The 24,582-nt window shown below is 43.3% G+C and overlaps 2 protein-coding genes and 1 long non-coding RNA gene across 8 annotated transcripts in view; 1 reads left to right on the top strand and 2 right to left on the bottom strand.

Moving 5' to 3' along the window:
* Positions 1-441: 441 nt before the first annotated feature.
* slc29a3 (solute carrier family 29 member 3) lies at positions 442-13,315 on the bottom strand. 3 transcript variants are annotated; one of them, XM_049008170.1, is made up of 7 exons: positions 13,170-13,315; positions 10,490-10,634; positions 9,691-9,993; positions 5,586-5,668; positions 4,292-4,518; positions 3,856-4,018; positions 442-1,780 (listed from the first exon to the last, which is right to left on the bottom strand). In XM_049008170.1, exons 3-7 carry the CDS (start codon positions 9,949-9,951, stop codon positions 1,135-1,137), a joined length of 1,380 nt encoding a protein of 459 aa, XP_048864127.1. In that variant the 5' UTR covers positions 9,952-9,993; positions 10,490-10,634; positions 13,170-13,315; the 3' UTR covers positions 442-1,134. The 3 variants fall into 3 exon arrangements, with proteins under 3 accessions (XP_048864127.1, XP_048864126.1, XP_048864125.1); XM_049008169.1 differs by having other exon boundaries at positions 10,458-10,634; XM_049008168.1 differs by having other exon boundaries at positions 10,515-10,634; positions 13,170-13,314.
* Positions 13,307-24,503, top strand: LOC125738809 (uncharacterized). Of its 2 annotated transcripts, XR_007396917.1 has the most exons (4): positions 13,307-13,568; positions 18,753-18,895; positions 20,271-20,353; positions 24,367-24,503. It is a non-coding gene; the product is annotated as an uncharacterized LOC125738809 (long non-coding RNA). The 2 variants fall into 2 exon arrangements; XR_007396916.1 differs by lacking the exon at positions 18,753-18,895 and having other exon boundaries at positions 13,316-13,568.
* The window catches only part of unc5b (unc-5 netrin receptor B), a 42,721-nt gene continuing 34,347 nt past the window's right edge, over positions 16,209-24,582 (bottom strand). For all 3 annotated transcript variants that reach the window (XM_049008166.1, XM_049008167.1, XM_049008165.1), the window contains 9 exons: positions 24,347-24,541; positions 23,004-23,381; positions 22,755-22,842; positions 21,659-21,827; positions 21,181-21,420; positions 20,860-21,009; positions 20,284-20,448; positions 19,600-19,778; positions 16,209-19,219 (listed from right to left, as the gene is read on the bottom strand). In XM_049008166.1, the coding sequence (XP_048864123.1) occupies positions 19,054-19,219; positions 19,600-19,778; positions 20,284-20,448; positions 20,860-21,009; positions 21,181-21,420; positions 21,659-21,827; positions 22,755-22,842; positions 23,004-23,381; positions 24,347-24,541 (1,730 nt within the window). In that variant the 3' untranslated portion in view covers positions 16,209-19,053. The remainder of the gene's footprint in view (positions 19,220-19,599; positions 19,779-20,283; positions 20,449-20,859; positions 21,010-21,180; positions 21,421-21,658; positions 21,828-22,754; positions 22,843-23,003; positions 23,382-24,346; positions 24,542-24,582) is intronic.

The following is a 24,582-nucleotide window of genomic DNA, read 5'->3' on the forward strand; positions in this document are numbered from 1 at the left end:
ATACCTTAGAAGTACTCAACATAAAACATACGACATCCTCCAAACACTAACAATGCCAGCCTGTTCGATAAATCGTAAACTAATCTGTGGAGCTGTAATAAAAGGCCAAATAAGCCCTTCAGGAGACAATGTGACCATTAACCGACAGTGAGATTATGTTAAAGAGGTACTTTTGAAACACAAAAGCACTTTCATAACACTACATTGCATTATTTATTTGGCAGGCAGTGCATCTGTTCAAAGATTTAAAACTGGACATGGATAATTACTGAAACAGTTTGTGCCTCGAGCTTCTTCTGTAGCCTTGACCCACTTTTCCTGGAGAATAAACTGTTTGTTTAAATTGAATTAAAAAGCTTTTCGGTGAACTACAACCCGAAGCAATAAGATATTTGAAAAAACACCAGTAACAAAACAGCTGAATAAAGAAGCAGCCATCGATTTTTGTTAGGATTGTTTAATTGTGTAAAAACTAATAATCTAGAGTCAGTGTCAAGCAAAGGAATAAATCATATTTTGTTTTGCATTTAGCTGTTCCATGTGGAATGATCTGTCAGAGATGATTTACACTGTTTAAGACAACAAGTTTTTTGCCAAGTCCCTGCTGCGCCCTGATAAGTTACTTTTTCACTGGAAGACAATATGATGGTAAATGATCAAAAGTCGACAGACTACAGCTTGTCCACGAAAGAACTTGTCCACAAATTTTTTTTTTTTTTTAAATGTCCCTGAAGTCAAACACATTTTCTACGCTGATTAAGGGGGAAACAGAATTTACCCCCCAAAAACACAAACCTAGTTAGATTTGGTCCAAAAATACAGCTAACCTACCAAACGCAAGGTTCACACAAGATCTTGATCACCGTAAAAACATGTTAAGATCACCATAAAATACATTTAAAAGTTACACAACAAAACTTAAGATCCTGCACCGCTGTCTTACATACTACATTTTAGACTGACAGCAAAATGAATGTTGGGGCAGAGCACTGGCCCATCACCCCCTCGAACCGTAGGTCAAACGGGGTGATCTCTACAGGGATCAGAACAGCGTCAGCACCGTGATTAGCCACTGCAGCTCCATTAGCTGCAGAGCATGATGGGATGTCATTATCCCCAGTCCTAGATCCCCTGTCAGATACAGTGAACGATAAGCACAGAGAAGGCCGACCCAGCAGCTAGGCCAAGGGTGAGGAAGAAGGACATAACCACACCGGTGGGCTCTGCCAGGTCCCGCGGTACCACCTTAGGCCCATAGATCATGGGTAATGTGCCCAGATATCCATTACTGAGGCCCAAAAGTGACACGAAGATCACAGGGTAGAGGTCATGGCCAAAAAGAACTGTGTGCAAATGGTCCCGGGGCTGGTAGTTGCAGAACATGAAGAGTGGGATCAAGACTGTCCGAGCCAGAACCAGCACCGGCAAGACCTGGCTGGTGGGACCTGGCACTTGGAGCCAGGCGGTGGCCTGCCGCCCACAGAAGTCAGAGGCGCTGTACAGGAAGAAGCTGGTCAGTGGCACGAAGTAGGTGGTGGTCCATGGGCTGCCAGAGTCCTTGTGAACGGACTGAATCCCAGACGACACAGCTGGGAAGACTATGATAGAGATGAAGAAGACGTAGAACACGCAGAAGCCCAGCACCCACGTCTTCTTCAAGATGGGCTTCAGCGGTGGTATGGAGACCTCTTCTCCGGATCTCACAGATCCATCCCTCTCTTCGAACAGCCTGTCAGACAGCATCGCAGTGCTCCCACAGGCCGCCACGGACATGTAGTACCTGGGCGGGGAGAGAACACTGATAAACAACAGTCTTTATGCTTGACCAGATATTTCTTTTACAACTTAATGCTATTCTGAGATATGCCACTCAACGGGAGAGCCAGCTGATATTAAAAGCACCAGGCAATCACATAATAGCCAGTCAGTTCCTCCAGGAATGTGCACGGAAGATCTCCTAAGTACTTCCCCCTTGACAGACTTCTTGACGATTAATGCTTTGCAGCACATTCCCCCCCCCCTCCATATATAAATATGTTTGTCTGGCATATATCCTACAGCTGGCTAAGTGTTTAATCAATCAGTGCACTTTAATCAATAAAAAGTGCTGATCCGATCACAGCATGATTCACTGAGCAGAAGAGCTCTGATCTCCTCCAGAGGCTGATGACTCATACTCATGAGAAACTGCTGGTTAACACACAGATGGCCATTTATTTCCAAATCTGCAGCCTATTCATATTTAAACTTTATTATAAACTTAAAACCACATTCAATGTTCTTCAGGGGGGCTAGAGTGTTAGAATTTATCCTCTGGTAGAAATTCCAAGCACCGGTGATAATCAATGTGACCACAGTGTTATCTTTGTTGATATACTGTTCTGGCAAGAATTTTGGGCAGATCTGTCGTCCTGATAGAAAAAAAAAACACTTTTCATAATTCTGCTGTCAACTAGAAGCACGTTTTTAGACCCACAGCTTATACCATTAAGAAATGATGAGTCTCTTTTTCCTTGACTTTGGAGATGTTCTGAACCATAATGACCTACAATCAGTCTGAAAGCCTTCCGTCTACCTATAGCGCAGGGCACAGACACAAGATTACATGCCGAACAGAGAGAAGTACATGAAAACACACATAATTTCCTGTCAGGCCTCTCTGTTGCTTGAAATGCATAGATTTTTTTTAATGCAAACTTTACCTTGAATTTTTAATCCACTGCGAGTCAGCAGATAAACTACAATAAGCTAAAAACAACTCATCATCTGTCATTAAACACCCACAACACATTTCGGGCATGCAAAGGTAACATTGTTCAAACTTAGTGTTATGGATTTCCCATCAATTAACTTCACTGGAGGCTTACAGCTTTTTTTGGCTGATGTAAATGACAACTTAAAAATTTTCATGCTACACTCTCTTGTAATCGTGAATGATGCATGTTTCCAACCATAGCGAAACTGCCAACAGGTCAGTAAGTCAGACTCCTTTCTGTTACTTTCCTGTTATGAATAGAGGAACTGCAGGCAGATTCTCCTTCTTAAATAACGTAATGCAGCCCTTGATATTTTTTATATTTACATTTTAAATGAGAAAATATCTACCGGCTGAGTAGTGCATTAAGCAAGCTGTCTCGTTCAGCTTTGAACCTGCTCTATCCATCCAACTATCCCCCAAAACGGCTTATCCAGCTAAGAGTCACGATGTGCAAACCTTCATTAACATGACATCAAGAAACTCAACACAAGTGTCAGGTTTCGACAGCGACCGAGTTTCACTCAGCTGTGGTTTTCCAGACCACTTTAGATGTGACTCTCCCACACCAACAATCAGTTCCTCTTATTTGTCTCAGTTTCCCTGATTCCTCACAATCTCAAGTTGAGAGTGTCTGACTGTCCAAAGTTTAGAATCCATGGAAGTGATTTCGATTTCGGAATTTGATTATTGTGCCAGTCCACAAGTCCCAAACTTTTCTTCAAATTAGCCCAGCCATGCCAAATATTTTATTTCACCCTCAGGATAATATGATTAAGCTAATCAGCTAATCTTCAAGCCCATAATTAGTCAAGTCAGGTGCGCTGGCTGTGAAATATACCAAATTAATAGCGATTGCTCAAGAAAATGTTTGGAAATCAGTGAATTACGCTAATTCCTGTAAACCATTAAATGCTGGAAAAAATGTGAAACTATTTGATGTTTATAGTCATTAACTGAAATGCTAAGAAGTTTGTGTAGTTTACAGTCATTAATACAAGAACTGATGTTGCCATTAGTTATGGAGAAAGTTGGGGACTGCGAGGTTCATCATTACTGGTGGATTTCTGGGATTTCTGTCTGATGGTGGAGCCACTGACCGTGAGTATGTCAGTCTGGGCAGAAGGAGGTACAAGCCGATGCAGAGCAGCGTGAAGATATCTGCGGTCAGGAAGTAGGCCAGGGCACTATCTGTCACGTCCTTGGCTACTGCCAGGTCCACGATGGACGCAACCGCACTCATAGTGCCCCCCATGGCTTGTCCTGAGGAGTGCGTGGAACAAGATGGAAGGTAAATATCTACAGGTTGATTGTATATCAGGTGCCGATGTACACTGCAGATTTATGCGAATGCTAGCTAATGGCCAGCCATGATGTGCTGTAAACTTTATATGGTGGATTTCCATCCCTCCATCCATCCATCCATTTATCCATCCATCCAGCCATCAGTGCTTATCCAATCCCTAAATGGGATGCCAGTCCATCTCAGGACACAGTGCAATATATGTGCCTCTCACTCTTCTGCCGTGTACCTACCAGATATGAGCGCTTGTGAGATCCTCATGGGGAAGTGGCCGCTGATCCCAAAGACACTTCCTGAGAAGATGTTGGAGGCCCCGCTGACCAGGGCGACACTGGCCAGAGTCCCAGCGAAGAACTGAATCTGGTGGTCTGACACATCCACCACGACCAGGACCGTGGTCACGATGAAGACGGCGAGGATCATGCCCAGTGAGGTAAGGATCCGGAACCTTGAGGAGAGTCTGTCAACATGCATGTGGTCATGCTTTGTTTTCCAAAGCGATTGACGCTGAACGTGTCACTGCTCAGCTCACCAAATATTACACGCAGACACATCACTGTCAGGTAGCATATAGCTAAATAAGCCTACAATGAAATGAAACGGCTCCAGCTCGTAAAATCTAGCTTGATCTAGATAATCTGGGCGCTTAGCAGCAAGTGCTAGACAGCCGAGTTGAATAGTATCTCAGAAACATGTTTTCTCATTAGACTAAAAGCCACTAAGAAAGGGGAGAGAAAAACAGGGCATTGTTAGGCTGGTGTTCCCGGGCCGTCAGCAGTGTGATGTCCTGATTGGACGTGTGAAGCTAGCTAGACTAAAAACCAGTCTTTATTACTTTATTACTCTGAGCTGCATAAAAACTGACCAAAAAGCACTCCTGGAAAAGGCCGAGTCACGTCCTAAACAATAAAGAGTCTTTCAGACCCACTGCAGGGCAAGAATTTGTTGTCCAAATGGTTCACATAGACTCTGCTTGTTCAGTACTCAGCACATTGATCAAGATTAGTCCATATTCTAGGGCTACTGACCCTGCCCCTGGAGAACTACCTCCTAGTAGAGCTTAGGTGCACCACTAATTTAACACACCTGATACAGATAATCGGGCCCTTCAGTAACATCTCGGTGTTGTAGCCAGCTATGTTGAAGCTCAGCTGGCTCCAATACTGAAGGGTCTGATTATCCGTATTAGGTTTGTTAAATTAAGGGCTGCACCTAAGGTCTGCTGGATGGTAAATCTCCAGGGGCAGCGTTGGGCAGCACTGCTATATTCTAACCCACTGCTGTTAATCTGACATGTTAGTCTAGTTAGCTGGGCACCTTTTTGCACAGTTTTTCCACCAAACTGGTTTTAAAGAGAATATCAAAGTCAACCGAAAGATTTATTGGGACGACATTTATCACAGTCCTTAGCATCTCAAGCTTGCTGACTAAAATTACGACACTTTTCCTGACATAATACTACAGAAAAAACATCATGTAGCTTCCCTTAGTGTGCCTGTGTTCAGGGGATGGGAAATGGTGAAATACCTGTTGACCAGGAGGTAGTTGAGGACCAGACACAGCACTGAGGGCACAGTGGAAGCGATGGACAGGTAGCTCTCGAAGTAGTCCTACAGACACACAACACGGTTAAACACCCCGGCAAAAAATTTCAGGCGCTTCAGGTCCACACACGTTTAACCTGATATCTCAGATTACATAATACACCACATTTAACATACCTTTGCTGTCAAAATATGTGTAACAGAAATTTCTTATTGCAACAAATCAGGCATCCGATGCTGATCTCACATTAGACTCCACTCTTTTCTGCAAGTCAGTGACTAATGTAGATTGATATCAAGCGTCACTGAAATATGGGAGGTTTGGGATCGATGGCAACGTCAACGAGATCCAGAGGCACAATCGGTCAGTGTGTGGTACTTATACAGAAGCATGATGCAGAGCAATGCTGAAGCTGAGTGTGAGCATACAGTACATTCATTTACTGAGTTTCAAAGTATGGTGACAAGATATTGTTGTGCTTGCGTGAGGCTGCGTTTCATGCTGCAGCATTACGAAACAGTTTGACACCAAACAATGATCTCTACAATTAAACAAAACGAAAAAACAGCGATCGACGAAACCGAAACAACTTTTACATGCTGCCTTCTCCCTGCAAAGAAGCACAGATTCAAGAAAAAGGGAAGTGGAAAGGAAGGAGACACCATGAAGGCAAGACTACTTGCCATTCTCCTGGGAACACGCTGTCAGCTCTACACCTTCTACCTTCTTCAACTGGGCAGCACACTAGAGAAGATGGTGTCCTCAAATACAAGAGATCACATGACCGATTGAAAGTCTTCTTCCCTATGAACTTTCCATACCAGCGGAAACAGCATCTTAATCTCTCTCATGCTCTGAGCCACAGGGAAAGGTAGCCGTCTTTTGTGAATTAGGTTTGTTCCTGGGGACTGTGACGCAGAGAACTGGCTACATGGTCTCTCACATCATGTAAATGAAAACAAAAATGACACGGTTAGGGATTGGGGGCTGGTACAGGTTCAATTAAGGTCTTCAGGTCATAGACTTTAGGGCAGAGTTATTCAAATCACGGTCCTCAAGGGAGGAGTTCTGCTTCCTTTACCCGTCAGCCAGGTGAGAAGCCCCTGTAGCCAATCAGAATCAGTAATTATTAAACTAACTACCTGGGAGAGCTGCAAACCGGGATTTGGAATCGAGGGCCAGATTTGAAGAGCCCTACTGTAGGGTGCACCATCTCCTTAATCACCTATCTGTTGTACATTCCCAGCCCTCCTCGCTTCCCCTCCTTCCCCTTGCTCCCAGCTTCCCATACCTGACAGCTCACTTCCCATGAGATCCACAGGGAAGGTTGTGTGCTATGAAAGGCCTCTCACTGCTGGCTTGCGGTCATGGGACTTTCCTGGTGCACATCTGACTCAGTGGCATGGTCTCTGTCACCTAGCAACACGTCTCCATGTGGAGTGCTTTCCTAAACACTGTCATCAGCACTTTCACAGAATAACGTTACAATTAGTAGTGAATTCCTTCTTATCCTTTTGACATTTTCAGAATAGTGAGGAAGGAAAGTCAATTAAAAGGCACTACATTTCTACACTAAAGGCAGCATCCAACAGTACAATTCTTAGATTTCGCCCTCAGCACGTTAGCTCTTCAAAAATCATTAAAAACACAGACAAGAACACTGGACAAATTAACCCAAACTTTCAATATAGGTGAAAAATCCCACACCAATATGTGTACAAAACATCTACACACTTGATTTACTTCCCATATTGCACCATATTAAAGCACCATATTAAAACAATAAAACAACTTATTTATTTTTTATTACAAAAAAACACAGACGTATGCTTAAAAATCTACAAGCAATTAGCACATGGTCTGGTTTCTCCTACTGCAAATGGATTCTGGACCCATTGACCGTGGTAAGCCCATACTCACTCAAAGTGTTCCTGCCCCTACTAGGCTTTCCATCACAGATTTAAGCTCAATGAAAAACAACATTAAAATATTAACAAAAACCATTAAACATATTCAGAAAATGCAGTATTCAGCATCATATACAGAACTAACCTTTGAGGATCTGCCATCTTTAAAACAGAAAATATGATGCTTTTAGCTAGAATTAAAAAACATCTAAAATATACTGAAATTATTAAACATATTCATTTTGTTATTCTTCTTTCTTCCAAACATCCAATTCTCTATGGTCATTGCCGGCTCAGATGACCCTGGTTTGACACCTGTCCAAACAGCTATGGACCCACTTCCGGAGGTCAAAGGTCACCAGCACTTCTACCCATTTATCACACAAAGACTAAAACTCGGGTCACATGAGATGGTTAAACTGATATTTAAGCAGAAACATCTCCTTCACAAGCCCTTATCTGGCATTGTTTGAATGGACATTTGACTGGATTTTTAATCACAGAACCATTAACATAATATGACTGAAGTGGAACAATATTTCAGAAACTTCACCAATCTTATTATTAGGGTTGTCACGACACTAGAATTTTGACTTTGATAACGATACTAAATATAGCAACACAATTTTCGATATCGTGTCACAAATGGTCTCATATAACTTCAATTATATCATCCCTACACTGACTCCCTGTGGGACTCAGCATCTAATTCAAAATTTTGCTACTCACCCACAAAGCCTTTCATGGTCACACCCCCTAATATATCACCGACCTTCTGTAACATTATTCCTGCGGCCGTACTCTGAGATCTACTCAATCGCATTTCCTTTTAGCTCTTCGTACCAGATCAAAGACCCATGGGTATCGTGTATTTCAGTCTCTGGCTCCAAGGTTACGGTCTTACATTGTCTTTATGATCTGCTCCATCAACTGAGATATTTAAGAACCAACTCAAAACATTTCTGTAATGAGCAGGCCTTTGGATAATTTTATTGTGTTTTTTTTTTATTTATGTTGCTTGAATTTCTGTGTTTTACAGTTGTATATGCATATTGTTCAGTGCCTTGTGACCTTTCCTTGTGAAAGCCACTTTAGAAATAACTTTTACTTGATTACTTAAAAAAATGAAAACAATAAAAATGACTAAATCTTATAGCCCAAAAGTCAATGGATTTATTGTTTTGGATTTTATCTGCCATTTACAAGTTTTATATATATATTTTGAATAAAAACAAAATCTATACTAGACTTTCTAATAAAATAACCTTTAAATAACAAGCGAAGTTAAAATTTTCAGCAGTCAACATCAATACAAAAATATGTCACTAACAAACTGAAATACCTTAAAGATAAATAACTTATGCTTAATTTAATAAGAGCATAATAACTAAACCCTCAACATATTCACTCTGAAATGAACTTTTATGTAGTTCCTTTGCCTTTTTCAGTTTCTTTGCCGAAAAGACTAACACGATAACATTGTCTTCTAGGTCAGTCTCATTCGCCTTAGACAGCAGATTAAGCCAGAAGTACTGAGTACTCATCCTGAGGTGTAGCAGGGAGCAGGAAAACACAGATATTGCCTTGGAAAATGTGCTAGAATGGGCAAAGTGGCAATATGCCAAAGTAACAGAGTCTTCCTATACCCTAGATTCAACGTGAAGCTTTTAAGGAACAGTTTCGTCAGACGGACCTCCCTCAGTTATACTCCCAGTTCCACTGGCTGCTGCCTTGTTTCTCTGTGATGATGTTGGACATCAATCTTTTTTCTTTGTAACTTGTTCCTCTTCCTTGTGTTGCTTCTGCTGACCCTCTATCCTTGCTGTCTTCAATTACAATCAATTTTTGGATTAACTCAATATAATAAGACCAAATACATAAAACAAAAGTGTTCAGGCTTTCCTCACACATACGCAGAGGTCAGGGATTACTGCTACCACTCACATACAGGTCAGGGGTCATGGCTACCCCCCCCCTCCTCACACTGAGGTCGGAGCATGCCCCCCCCACTCAAACTGAGGTCAGAGTGTGCCCCCCCCCCACACTGAGGTCGGAGCATGCCCCCCCCCCCCCCCCCCCCACTCACACTGAGGTCAGAGTGTGCCCCCCCCCCCACTGAGGTCAGAGCGTGCCCCCCCCCCCCCCCACTGAGGTCAGAGCGTGCCCCCCCCCACACTCACACTGAGATCAGAGCGTGGCTCCTCGTGCTCTAGGTCAGACTCGTTGCTCAGCTTGTACAGCCAGTAGTGCTTGGCTGTGATGAAAAAGTTCCAGGGCAGCAACGAGCCAACGCCCAGAAGGAAGAAGATGATATAGACCAGGCAGTAGGTGTCTTTCGGCTGGTGCCGGACACCCAGAGTCCCCGCGGGATGCTCCCCTGCCAGCAGGGGGGCCTCGTCACCTGCCACACCCAGGCCTTCGTCCTTCTCTTCTTCAGGCATGGCAGAGGTTACCTTGGTGCTCTAGTAGGAGTTCACGCTTGCCTAAAAGGGCATCAAGGAAAAACGTTCATGGGGAAGGGGGAGGCAACAAACAAATGACAACATGAAAGGGGGAGCAGGGTAAGGAAGAAGTATGACAGAGGGGATGAGGAAGGAGATGGGTGGGGGGTGGGGGGTGGGGGGTGGGAAAGATGAACAAATGTGAGGTTGTCATGGCAACACAAAGGCAGAAAATATTAAATGAATTCAGATTATGTTGCACATTAGACTGCAGTTTTCATAAAACAGCACAAAAAAAATCACAGGCTGATCTTCAAGTTATAGTAAAACAAATAATAAATCATAACAATTACAAGAACAAAAATAAAAATAACAATTATTATTATTTTTATATAGTACATTACAGTGCTTGCTAGTTAATAGTACACACACCAAATAAAAAGACGACAAAGCTAACCACAGAACTGGTGCACAGTATTTACCGAAAAGTACCATAGCACGCTCACCAGCAAAGCCAAGCACACACGAAGACACACACTTTTTCAAGCTCACAAAGCACTAACGTGATTGTAGGTCCAGCTCTTCCCTGTGTCACCACAGTAATGTCCTCCCCAGTGAAAGAGGCCCGGGCAGGCCTGGGGTTTAACTGAGGGACGAGGCCCCCTCCTGCCGCCTCCGTAGCTCTGCACATGGGATGAACACAGAGCTAAGTGAGCAAAAAGTGGTTCAACCCATCCACCCCCCCCACCATATGATGAAACCATGTGACACAGCATGTGTCACAGCTTTATTGCCCCTGAAATAACATACAGAGGGTTTGTACCAAGTCAAGACGAACACCATAGCAGTCATTAAGTGGACCAACCCTGAATCAGTCTTATTCTACACTACCTTGTAATATATCCAGGTTTAACAGATCAGACTATATCACCCTTAGTCCAATGTAAGATTTCCCCATCTTCCATTACATCTGAGACAAAATGCAGAAGAAAATTAAATACACCCTCACTGAAACATGTGTAGATTATGTGAATTATTTTGCAAAAGAATTACACTAGAAAGCAGATTTGGTGAAACAGCCTAGTGTTACAAAATCCGAGTTGAGTAAGGTGGGTGTTTTTATTTATTTATTTATTTTTAAAAAGCTAAGAACAGAAAAAATGACTAGGCTGATACATCTGGGGAACATATAGGACAGAAGGTATAGGTATGAAAAGATATTTTTGAAAACTGACATTTGTTTAATATTACATGTTTCAAAATAGCTTTAAATTGACTAGAAAACAAACAGTCAGCAACAGTCCAAAAACACACTAAGGTGAACTGAAATTGCCATACTGTCTGTAGGTATGTATGTATGTGTGCGTGTGAGGGGTGTGTGTGTGTGTGTGTGTGTGTGAGGGGTGTGTGTGCCCTGACACATCTTGGGTGATTCCCTGCTTTGCACCCATAGCTTCCGGGACAGGCTCTGGACCCCCGTGACCCAGCACAGGATAAGCAGCTATAGAAGGTGGGAAGGTGGATTGATAGATGATAAACAAAGTTTTTAATCAGAATGGAAATCTACTGATGCACAATATGTGGACAAACCTGAGCCTGATTCTGCTCTATTTTATCAACAGTAACATGATGACACTCATGTTCATTCTGTGGTTTGCTTGGTTCAGTTTGTGCAAGAAATAGCAGTGAGGACTTGGACGTTTTCTCTATGTGAGAAACCACGCGACTCCTCTTTTCCCTACTCCAATCCCCCCAAAGAAAGAGGGGATAAATGGATGCGAGGGCTCAGTGGGTTAGGCCTTTGTGCCTCTGATTGGAAGGTCGCCAGTTGGAGTTTCATCCTCCGCAGAACTGTCACATGTCCATTGTCCTTCAGCAAGGAACTGATCCTGAAACGCTCCAGGGACCCAGATAAATAGCTGACCCAGTGCTCCAACCACAAGCTTTCCTCTTACCTAATATATATGCATCCATGTCTCAAATGAGAGCATGATGAAAAGACGCATTCCAATATGTTTCAGCAAATAAAGCATGCTTTCATGATGAAAACGGTTTCATGTCAGGTAAGCATCTTTCGTGTTTTCATTGGAGCAGACTAACCACGGTCAACATAGCTGCACAACTGACAGTAAATGTGCCGAAACCCTTAGTGAAGCTGTATGCCAAAGTACTATTCTGCCACCATACATCTATGCAGACTGTTGGATGACCCTGTACTGGAATTAAGTTCCCAAAACGTGTACAGCTGTCAGACAGGATATCTTACGGTTGGCATTAAATAAATAACTCAATGACACCGCAACCCAAAACTGCTTCTCTAATGCACTTAATGTCGAGAAGCAACTTTAATCAGCTAACTAAAGCCCTTACTACAACTTCTTTAATCTATGTGGCAAAATCCGTAGGACTCCCAGAGTCAATACTTCATACGCAGGTAAATATGCTGCTATTATTATTAAGGTATAATTATTCCGTTTCAAAACGTTAGAGATAAAAACGGTAGAGGCAACGAAACCTACAGAAAACATCACGTGTGTCACAGATTGTCACGAGTGGATTTTATTTATTTTTTTTACTTTTGGTTAAAACCATTTTCTTAGACTTTCTTAGAATATTGCACCTTAGTGGGAAAGCTGGACTCACTTTCGCCGCATTACGAAACCTTACAATTTTACAAACCGTTACAAACACGATTTTAGATCCAACAATTAAACTATATGCAATGTGAATGCGTATATACAAATATTACATCTAGGAATTATTTTCAGCCGATTTTGTATTACTGCCTTAACACGCTGGTCTGATATAAAGTGCGTTTATTAAGTATATATACAATCGGTAAAAAAAAATATCACATGACGATTATTGTTCATTGTATGGCAAGTGCATTAACACATTTACATTAACATATTGTTCAGAGATCGCTCGTTTACAAAGTTAATGCCACTTTGATCACATGACCCGAAAGCCGCACCGCGCTGTTTAAGGCCGAGCATTACCACAAATGCGAAGTAAATGTGGGGTACATATACTTTACTATTTCACCTCAATTTACTATGATCTGTTTCCTGCCTGCTCATCAACAGTGTCCGCAGTAACTTCACGAGATTTTGGTGTTATATACGTAAACCGGGTATGCAATTGAGAATCCTACGGCAAAACACAGTATATACTTTAATTAAAACCACGTATATGGACAAAAAAACAAGTGTACTCACAAGCCTTCCCGTCACTTCAGCGTTTCAGTCCGCGGTCACATCGTACCCCAGCCCTAACCGAAACCCAGATGCCCACTCTCCATGTAAAGACCTGACCAATCTATACTGGCGCCATCGTTCGCGCAGACCTTGGTAGCAGAGCAAAGAGCGCAAGATTGGAAAAAGGCGCCAAGATCAAGATAGGAGCTTCGTCTAGCCGAAGTCGACGGTTTTTCAGTTACAGCCTAAATAACCCATAATTCTGCTGACGGGACAGAACTTTTAAGTCGCACACTCCCCCCATTTATATATTAATTGTTTTTAACTTACCTGAATGTTCTCCCCACTCCGCGGCCACCAGCCGAACACCCCAGCGTCTCCTCTCAGCCATTTATCTCCACAAAACCCCGTTTTTTAACAGTAAGTTAAATGTTACGAAATGTAAGTGAGGCTCGTAATATTGAATGTTTGTCCATTTCTGTTTGCAAATGGCGTCGACACCATTGCGCACAATGCACTATGTTGACTATGTTTACCCATGTTGTAAGTTACGACTCGTAACACGTAAATAAATGTCAATAATGGCATATATACCACTAATTAGCGGGGTTGGCAACTCTTACGCATCTGCCGTGACAAACTCGCTTTTAAAGTCTCACGCAAGACATCTTACGGCAAAATGCTATTATTCCATTGTAACCCTAAAATCATCAAAAGCGTTGAGGTAGTTTGCAAACTATTTCACTGAACTACTACAGATTATTCACAATGAAATAGAACTGTTACGTACGTGTAAATACGTGTGCAGACTGGTCTCGAATTGAAAATCTCACTCCAGTCAGCTGGCCGAAGTTGGTAACCTTGCGCTGACATATGAAATATAGGATATCCTTAACGTGCATTTTGGGGTTATTTATCAATAGACTTTAACTGGAATTGCATATGTAGTAATTTTTTTTTTCAGATTTACCTGTTTTACGGACTGGTTCCTAAGCCGAGGAACAGCAGTTACCCCCGCGGTGTCACCCTGACCTGTATCACTCCTCTCACTAGCAAGTGGATGGATGTTGCAGAAGTGTGCGCTTCTCTCTTAAACTGTTCATTTTATTATTTAATAATGCAGTTATGGGCGGCATGGTGGTGCAGTGGTTAGCACTGTCGCCTCACACCTCTGGGACCCGGGTTCGAGTCTCCGCCTGGGTCACATGTGTGCGGAGTTTGCATGTTCTCCCCGTGTCGTCGTGGGGTTTCCTCCGGGTACTCCGGTTTCCCCCCACAGTCCAAAAACATGCTGAGGCTAATTGGAGTTGCTGAATTGCCCGTAGGTGTGCATGTGTGAGTGAATGGTGTGTGAGTGTGCCCTGCGATGGGCTGGCCCCCCATCCTGGGTTGTTCCCTGCCTCGTGCCCATTGATTCCGGGATAGGCTCCGGACCCCCCGCGACCCAATAGGATAAGCGGTTTGGAAAATGGATGGATGAAATAATGCAGTTATGATTATCTTTAATCATAATGATCTCACCTTTAATATATTCCTATGAACCGGTATTATTATTATTATTATTAATAATGATAATTTACTAAATACATAATTTATTTGAGCCCTTATACGAAGTATAGGCGTGCGTGGGCAAAAATGTTCGGCAGCCCAGCAGAGGGCAGTGTGGGCAAGTATTTTGTTGAGCCCCAGGAAAAAAATGAAATAATGACAAATTAAAAGATATTCTATCAGTATTATTCAAGGGCTTCCTGAGAGCTTCTGTGAGTGAAGAGTAGGTGAAAGGAAACACAATAAGCCACAGGAAAAAGGCTATATTAGATTACACAACTTTTACATTATTATTAAAACGGGGTTTTGTACAAAACCATTGTGTTCAAGCCACTCAGCAGAAAAAGACATGTTATGAATCTCTTCTGGCTCTGAGTTTGAAAGGAAGATCGCATTTCACCAGTTAAGACCCAGACAGACTAATACACCTCTCTGTCTGTCTTTCCCAGGAACATAATTGAGTCTATTGTGGGGCAGATAAATAAAAAGCCCTTTGCTTTTTTTTTGCTTTCATATGAAGTCAATTGAGGCTGGGGCTAAAATGTTCAATGATATTTTTGAAATCTAGTAAAATGTTCAGAGTGCTGCTTTATTAATTTATGGCTGGAACAGTTGGTTGATGTTAAAAAGAAACTGCAGAGAATGTAAACCAGCAGGATCTGGCTGTAGCTGGATTATAATATAAGTGGGAAAGCTTAAGGGGTGTTTTCATATTACCAGTTTAGTTTTTGAACATAAAAGTACTTTTGCACACTAGACGCCTGTAATCTACAATGTGCTGCTTGTACAGCATGTGCAACATTTGTTGTGAATTATTATTATTATGTTAAACATGGGCATTTTATATAATCATAAAATTGAGTAACCAACAGTTTAAACCTAGATGGGAGTATTGGCAATAACCATGCAATTATAGCCTGTCTGGTTATTGTTGCTCATTCAATCAAGATAAACTGTGGATATGTTACATTTTATTGCACTGTTTTAATATACTATTGAATAATTTTATTGTTGGGCTTAAACTAATTTAATGGCACAAACATGAAGATAATTGGTTTATCTCTACATTGCATGCAGCTGCACCTAAAATTATTACCATCTAGTACCTGTAGTATTGATTTTTTATAGTGTAATTTTGGTGTAGTTTCTATGTACAAATCAATAACAGAATCTTTAAAGTTTAATATTGTGTTTTCTGAAACGTGTGCTCTTTCTCATCACATTCATTGTGAATTTTTCCTCAATTCCTCAAATTTATGTCCTTAGTAAGTAATTAACAGAGTAATGCAATAGCTTTTTTGTTAGAACATTTCATGTTCCTTGACATTTCAACAAAATATTGTGATATTATGCACATCTATAGTTGTTAAGCTTCTCTACATAAGCTACTTCAACTACCTGACGTCCATCCCCCCCAAAACAAGAAAATAACAGCACTCTAGGAACCTCTGGAATTCTTGTTAAACTAAGAAATATAATTTATTGCATAAAAATTATCTTAGTTACAAGTAAGAAGGCTAAACATTTATTTACAATTGGTAGTTTACAGAGTTAAGGAAACATTTTTATTCCCAATCTCCTCTTTACCTTTTAAAAAAATGAGGCATTGATTTTTATGGGAGTAGTGAAGTTCTCTTCCACACATTTTCAGCAGGGGGCAGTGGTAGTGTGCACTGACTGGTCCTCATGAAGAGGAGAGGAGGAAGCAGACGGGGACCAGAAGATGCGACATAACTACTGAGTAGATCAAAACATGTCAGCCCCCATCAGACTTGCATGGCGAAAAAGTCATTACGCTCGATATGTTTAGCTCGAAAATAGCGCAGTCAGAAAACCTACAATTAGCGTCTGTGTAGGATTTATAACCTTTACGACGCATATCATGGTTTCAGAGCTATACCGATGCTTCCTTTATGTTCTTCAAATTATTAAGAATGAGTTGTGGGTGCTCGTTTTCACATAGCAATTAGTGTGGCTCAGTGCTTAACTCATCTAAATTCCACAGCTCCAACAGCAGTTCAGTGATCAGGGCATCCAATAGAAACAAGCAGAGAAACCCATTGTAATATTGTGTATTTTGCTCAGCCACAGCAGATCATTTTTTTCCAGATTTGTTCACTTTAAATGGTCTTTTAATGATTCATTTTGTGGTTGATGTTGAAGGATAGGTTCAGATGTACTGCTTGACCGTCATCTCTTCAGCGAAGTCTATCATTTTCAAGCCACTGCCCACTTTTTTTTCTCCGCTGTTAAAATACACGCTTTTGTACACTGTACAAGGAAGCGAAATGAAGAGAAACCAAAAATGTGGCCTTTTTCTCTGTACTTGCATAGTACTTACATAGAGAAATGACACAGCTGAGAGATGTGAAGCTTGCTCACACAGATACAGACAATTCAATCACTCGCTCACCCACGAAGAATGGTCACATTCTCACCGCTTCAGCGGGATGGAAAAGATACTGGGCATCTGTTTTTTTCTGTTTCCAAGATTCACACACTTTTGCTTAATAACCGTACAAAACATTCTGATAAAAAGGACATTATTAGTAACAGCAACAATAATAACACCTAACAAAAATGAAAACACGTAATATGAATGACCCCTGACTATAGCAGCTGATTAACCACAAATATAACTGATAATCAACTTGAGAGTGTGAGAGGTAATCAATAACCAGCTTAAAAAAAAACTGACATCTAAAGATTACATCCAGAACTTAGCAGATCGGAACAACACTTGACTTTCAGACTTTAAAACCAATTAAAATCAAAGCCAGATTTTCCCAGGGGCCACCGCAATCACTTCGAATCAAAGCATGATTATCATACTGGCACTGCAGCCAATTAGAATCAAAGCCAGTTTCTGTCCTTCTCACCTGTAACAAGGTCAAATTCATGCAGCAAGTCACAACCGATTGAACATTTAAGAGTTATACAGAATTAAATACAAAGTCTTACTTCATATACTCAATGGAGACTGTTGGCCTGTTGGTCAGAATGAATATTTGGAGTTTTGCTTGCAGCTGTGATATGGCCTTGAAGCCAAAGTGGTCTCTGTGAAAGTCTGTCTCTCTCCATTTCTCAATTTTGCCCTCTGCCAAATACACCCACCCGCCTCTGCCCCCCTCTTGTCACTCCTTGCCTTCCCAAAATCCTCCATCTGCCTTCATATGCAAGAAAGCTCATTCAAAAACCTAATAATCAACGTGACAAGGACTATAAATCAATACAAAATATATCAATTATAATCATAACAGAAAAAAATATAGCCATTACAGTGAAAAATGGAAAAAATCCAAAAAATATGGATTAAAAACAGAAATTGCGTTCCCGATAGGAAACTTAACAGTTTACCAAAATTCTTCTGCTACTTATTTTGCAATAAGATAAGACGACAAAGGGCAGATTATATAGAAGAATTGAGGGATAAAAAATAAGCGATACATCCCATGTATCTGTGTGACAGGCCAGGTGACAGTATACTTTTTCACCTGTTCCATCCCTGGTTCCTGTCACTTTAATGGACGTGCATACCCTCATGCCACCTGCTGGCCATGAGGACATACTGTGGCTTATACAAAAAAATGACTGTAATATGACTTGTCATCTGTCAGCTAGCAATGACACAACAACCCTGGACAACTCAGTACAAGGCAGCTCAGCTGCAGACTGGTTTTCTCCTCTGTCCACTCATCTGTATCAGCACGTTGGATGCCTGGGGGGGACAAAGGGCCCTCGTTGCTGGCTAACCACCATGCTGAGATTTTGCTGCTGGCTTGAATTGTAGCTTTGAACTGGCTGTCGCTAGGAAACAAAGGCTTGTTGTGTGGGAAGATGGAATCCATCCATGTTTCATATTGATGCATCATACATGTGCATGTTTCTGCGCTTGGCTAGGTACGTGCTTACATCCTGGCTGCTGTCTAATATAGGTCTAACCCCAGTATTTCTAAGTTCTTATATATTTATTTTTTCTCTGAATATAACATACACCAACTCACAGTGGTACCTTAAACTATTACGCCTCAAATCTGTGACCTTGGCTTGTTGCAGAAATTGTCTCCAGTTGCAAGCTTTGGAAAAAAGTTTGTCCTGTGAACATATGCTGACCTCAGGCTCCAGAAGGACGATTTGGACGGGGAAGGCCGAGACCATGTGAAATACTTAGAAACCCAAGTTGTTAAATTTGCGATGAGGTAATGCCTCTCACAGCAGGAGATGCAGGTGTGGACTGGGCACATATAGGGGTGTGTGTGAGAGAAATGGAATAAAACAATCTGCGGCATGCATGGGCACATTGGTGGATGGGCATTGCTGGGTTCCCATCACAGCAGTTTCTGTGCCTGCGAGCCAATCAACAGTCTCCGTCGGTTGTCATGACAACCAGCACCTCGCTCTTGCCCATCTCTTCCAGTGCAGTCGCCAGGGAGACCAGGTCTGCGTCACCTTGGTGACAGGCTTCCCATAGGTCAAGCAGCACACCTGTGGGGCTGGGCTTTGTTGCAAAATAGTTCAAATACCTGAGGAAAAAAAATATTATTGTATAATCCTTACCCAAGAATTTCAGTATTAATTTTCATAAAATGCGCAAACTTTGTTTACTATAAAGCTCTTTCATCAGAAGACTAGTCACCTGTCCCTGAAACTTGATAATTAAGTAAACATCATTAACATTAATTACCTGAAGACCTGCAGTGTTCAAATTAAAGCATAAATTGTAAACTATAAATCAACAAAAAGTATCATTATCTGCAATATAACAATAACTAATAATGGAAAAATAAATAAATATGAGGACATTTAGTTTTCAGTCCTGCCCTTTTCAATAACGATGAAGGTAAAACCTGTAAACTCTCACACGCACATACTGCATCCAGCTGGCTCCGGAACTTGCACCCACCTGTCGAACCCCAAGCTGTGTGCTAACAGTCTCCAGTCACAGCCGCGGGAACTCGGGGCGTCCAGACTGGCGCAGATCTTCTGACGGATGGATGCCGGTAGCCGGAAGGCATACGGCCCCACCTGGGATGAAGGGCCACAGGTGCCTCCTGATGGCAGTGGGGAATGGGGTGGCAGGGTCTGCGAAGGGGAATAGGTCACACACACACAGGCATCAGGGCTTTTTGTTCCTGGGTAGGCTTAAATCACTGGGAAAGTGAATTCTCCCCCACAGACTTAGTTCTTAGGGTGGGGGCAATTGCCCTCAACCTTTGTAAAAACAGATTAAAGTTCCATATTCTACAACTAAAGTAATATGTTAGCACGGTGCCTTGATCAAGAATATATATTTTTTTTGTCCCACTGCTTGCACATTCAGCTCTTAGTTTCTCCTGTACCTCCCCTGAAATTGTTTTTATTCCTCTGATAAACACTGATGTATGAATTCTTATCAGTTTAAGTCTCTACCCTCAGGGGATCCATTCAATCTATATCTCTGTGTGTGACAGTAATGTGTTTTCTCCCTGCTTCTGCTTGTGCAGTAGCAATGTCTTTGTCCGCAACACTAGGTGCGGCAGTAATGTCCCTTCCATCCTGTATTCCTGTGTGCTGTACCCCCCCCCCCTCCCCCAGTGGGATCCATTACCTCCTGGATGTCGGTGTTCAGCTGAAAGATCTGCCCCTCCCCCTCCACCTGGCGGACGCAAATCTTGCAGGTGAGCTGAGACACAGCCAGGCTGCCCCGTTCCAGGCTGAAGGTGCAGTGTAGTGGCCTCTGGCTGCCGCTCCAGATGTGGTAGAATGGGATCTCCTGTCAGAGTGTATTGCGCCACTCAAAGTCAGTCACTGTGGGTACACTTGCAGACGGCATTCTAGAATATGGCATCAAATTGCTTCACATTGTTGACTATAATACTTCAATGAAAAGATACCTTTACAAAAGGCAGAATTGCATCACATTAATGAGAAGCAACCTTTATTTGATATAGGTACAAGTACCTTAGTGATAAACAAGTATTACAGACTGCCATGTAGCAGAGCAGTTAATGGTGGGGATTGTAAACAAAGCAGGCCAGCTCAGGTAGAGTATGCAGGGATAACGTGAAATCACCCATAATTACCTCATTAAAGATACCCAGCAATGTAAGAGCAGAACACTGAAGCTCAGATAAGAGTGCCAGCTGAGCAGCACAGATGCAGCACGCTGGTTTACTGGTCTGACCTGGTACTTGGCGAGCAGCTTGCTCCTCCAGTGAGAGTGTGGGATGTCATGGATGGACAGGCGCAAGTTGTGGTAGCTGTCCTTGAAGAGGAGTGGCTTAGGGTCTTCCAGCAGAACTCCTCCTAGACTGCGTTCTAGCTCCAAAACCTCCTGCAGACATTGAGCGAGAACAAAAAAAGGAAACTGTGCTTAGAATAGTGCAACAGGGCGATGTGGCTTGTTATCCAGGGAGAAAGAATATATATGCAACAAATTATTCACTAGCAAGTGTGATTATTTTTCTTAGGACCAAGGATTTGAGCACTGGAAGGGAGGACAGACCTTGAGGGCATGGGGCGTGTCCTGAATGGAGTATATGCGCAAACTGTAGTCCAGGGAGAGGCATGGGGCTTGTGGGGCGAAAAGAGCCAGCTGCAGCCGTTTGCAGGCAGGCTGCGGTGCGGTGGACTGGCCCACAAGGCTGTAGGTACCCAGCTGCTCCATCAGCACATGGCAGCTCCGCTCCTCCACCTGGAGGTAGCAAGGTGACGATAGGCTCTCCTCGCCAACTGTCAGCACCTCCTACAGGCAGAAAGATGTATAGAATAACCAGGTGAGGATCTAATGAAGCTTTAAAATGATGGATTCCCAGGAGTGATTCTCAGCGCATTAAGCTTCTACTATGCTTCCATCCTGCCCACCATTTTTTTTCTCCACTTGGCTCTCACACTTTCTGCATCTCCCTCTTCACTCCACTTTTCTTCACACTCACCCCCACGTGCACTTTCTTCCCACCCCTCAACCCCCATTCCATTCTCACCTCCCACTCGCCCTGGTGAGTCTGTGTCTTCAGAGTGAGCGTCCAGTCAAGTGGGTCCAGCTGGGCAGAGTGGGGCAGAGTCAGCACCACGGGCCGACTCAGCAGCATTCCCGTGGGCCCACAGCTCACAACGGGGCTGAGGACCGTCTGGCTGCCCTCTGATGGTAACCTGCCGGCGGCAGACTCTGGGTTAAACTCAAAGGCCACTAGCTAAGGCTTAACCCCCTTTAGAACTTTCCCCATGTCCCTGAGCTGTCCTATTTTCCCAAAGTGGAGCTGAAACCTATAGCCTTCTGGATACAAGTTCATGTTCCCCAGCCATTGAGGTACTTTTCAAGGGAACTGCCAATAAACATCCTATAACCCAGGGTCAGCGACTTATTGTTGAAGTGCTGAATTCAAAATAACTCGACAGAGCAATTAAGGACTCAGCTTCTACAAAAAAAACAATGCTGGGTTACTATTGAGACCCAGAATTCTTCACCTCTGTCCTACGGGTAAATGTTCAAAATAAAAGTGGATGAAAAACTAATGAGCCCAGCAAATATCCTCCAGACAGAATTTAATCTGAGTAATAAGGGACTTAGAATTTACTTTTATTATTATCATTTGCATTTTAGTGGAGATAATGAGAAATGAGTGAGGTTCACACCCTTTACTGCAACATTTATTGCACGCTGAGCTTTGCAGACCTAAAGCTGGAGAGAGAACAGCGGCTTGGGGAGACCCTGTTCTGATATCCCATTTTGTGATGGTGGATGGCCAATGAGGTATCTATGACCTGCTCCCCAGACTGCGGAATCAAATAAAGCTAGAGAAACAAACCCATAGCTAACTCTCCAGTATCCCATAGGAGCGCACAGTGTCGGCATTTAATTAGTTTCTCCGCTCCTCTGTGTTTACATATACCCAAAGCCCTCCGCCCACTCCTCTCCCAGCCATATGTAGCTCAGCAACCTTTTTTCCTAAGTTGTGAATGTCAGCATTTGATGGATGCCCTGTGACATGTTTTAGTCCCCTGGCTTATCGTTGCCCTTGACTTGGAGTGGACAGGACCAGAAGGGGGCAGTCTGCGGCACCGTGCCCTGAGACTCACGTGGTCTTTTCCCACTTGTTGATGATGAGGTACATCTCATAGAACTTGCCCTGGGGAATCACTCCCTGTGGGACTAGCAAGCTCACACCTGGAGAGTGTCAGGGAGACAGAGGAAGGGTGAGGAGATGGTGTGTGTGTCTGTGACATCGGGACCAGCCGATATTGATTCTCCATTTATGTGTTCTATTAGCACAATGGCAAAAGCTACTGGTTTCTGTGGTGTTAAGGACGTTCATGTTTATGTGTTACCTGTGTTGGGGATGGTTAGGCGTCCTCCGAGGCATCCCAAGGTGGCACTGGTGCTGTTGCTGGGCTCACGGGGGAGGGTGTGGCTATGAGGCTCACGGGAGTCAGGCCGGGACCCGGAGCCCACCATTTTCAGGCTGAGGATCTCCCCATCAACCGAGGCGCCCTCGGCGGGGAGTTCCAGTGAAGAGAGCGTGGATGAGTTGTACACCTTGATCTTTAAGCTGGGCAGGGGGTCTAACAGCGGTGAGGTGGTCATGGGGATCTTGTGGTGGCTGTGATCTACCACCCCCTGTTGCAGGGAAAACAGGGGCCCACGGAGGGAGCTGGCTGTCGCTGTTAGGTCCGGGGGGGCCGAGGGGTGAAGCAGGTGAGGATTGTCTAGAGGTGGTTTTATTCGTGGAGGGGAGCAGGTGGGTCAGGGGACAAACAAGAGAGGCCAGAGATAGATTAGAATTGATTTTTTAACGCTTCAGTGCCACTGACAGTCAAGACATTGAGTGAAGGAGGATCGTAGTGAGAGCAGGTGGGAAGTTACGGAAAGGGTTAGGGATGAAGGCAAAAAAGAGAAATGGACGTGTGCGTCAGAGAGTGCATGTATGTGCATGAGAGCCTCTGTCTGGGGGAGTGTGCGTGTGTGGTGTGCATGCATCACAATCAGATACTTCAGTGGCAGCTGTGAAAACCATTTCATATCCATTATGAAGCTAAATGCCAAGCTGAACTATAATCTAAACTCTTGGTGGCTCAGCCCCCTCCAAGGCTATCAGTGGGAAATATGTCTGCTTCTCACCTAAGGGATTATCAGCCTTGACATTGTTAGAACATCTAAGCAAGTCCATGTTTTTTGTAAAGTATTCATTTGAAGCCTCCTTAGGGCACATCACTCGTTAGGCATGTTCTGTCCTTGTGGGGCCGGCAGCTCCTAATGACTATGCCTTATCAGTTTAGATTTTTAAAGTGTTCTTAGCTGGTGCAGGAGCTACAGTGTCCTCTGCTGCTTCATGTATGTGGATCAAGTGCTTTTAGACATAATATCCGGCTTGTGGGAGCATCTATGTGCCTCTCAGTGACTCGTGTCAATTCATTGGAGCTGTTTCGTCATTAGCTGTGCCCTAATTGTATGTGTCGTGCTTTCTCAAGGCTGCTTGGCGCTAATGGGTAGAAGCGTCCAGTCCAGCTGGCTGGACAGAAACATTTCTGGGTGTCCTTCCTGGTGCTCCAAAGTGATATGTGACGACTTTTGAGTGGAAGAGAAGTGGAGGAGAGAGGATTTAAAAAATGGGAAAAAAGTAGAGGAAAACGAAAAATGATGGTATGAAGGGGTGCATGGGATTGTGACCCACCCTGTCTTTGGGGTTTATAGTTGACTGGATGGAAGGCCGCTGTGAGGGCAGAGGATGAGTCTGTGATGTCACCACGGAGATGCCGGCAGCTGCGGCGGTATGCCAGCACACCCACACACAGCAGCAGCATGCCGCAAAGGAGGAGTGCCCCCACCAGTCCAGCATACACGGCCACGCCCATCCCGGGTTCAAGCGCTGGGGGCAAGAGGCCAGAAGAGTGATGCTGCAGATCTCAA

The sequence above is a fragment of the Brienomyrus brachyistius genome, chromosome 3 (genome assembly GCF_023856365.1).
Source record: "Brienomyrus brachyistius isolate T26 chromosome 3, BBRACH_0.4, whole genome shotgun sequence".
NCBI lineage: Eukaryota > Metazoa > Chordata > Actinopteri > Osteoglossiformes > Mormyridae > Brienomyrus > Brienomyrus brachyistius.

Coding starts and splice junctions, on each gene's coding strand:
- slc29a3 (XM_049008170.1), bottom strand. CDS start 9,951: ATGCCTGAAGAAGAGAAGGACGAAGGCCTGGGTGTGGCAGGTGACGAG. Junction 4,519..5,585: donor AACTACCTCCTGGTCAACAG/GTATTTCACCAT, acceptor GCATGTTGACAG/ACTCTCCTCAAGGTTCCGGA. Junction 1,781..3,855: donor CCCAGACTGACATACTCACG/GTCAGTGGCTCC, acceptor CTCCCCGCCCAG/GTACTACATGTCCGTGGCGG.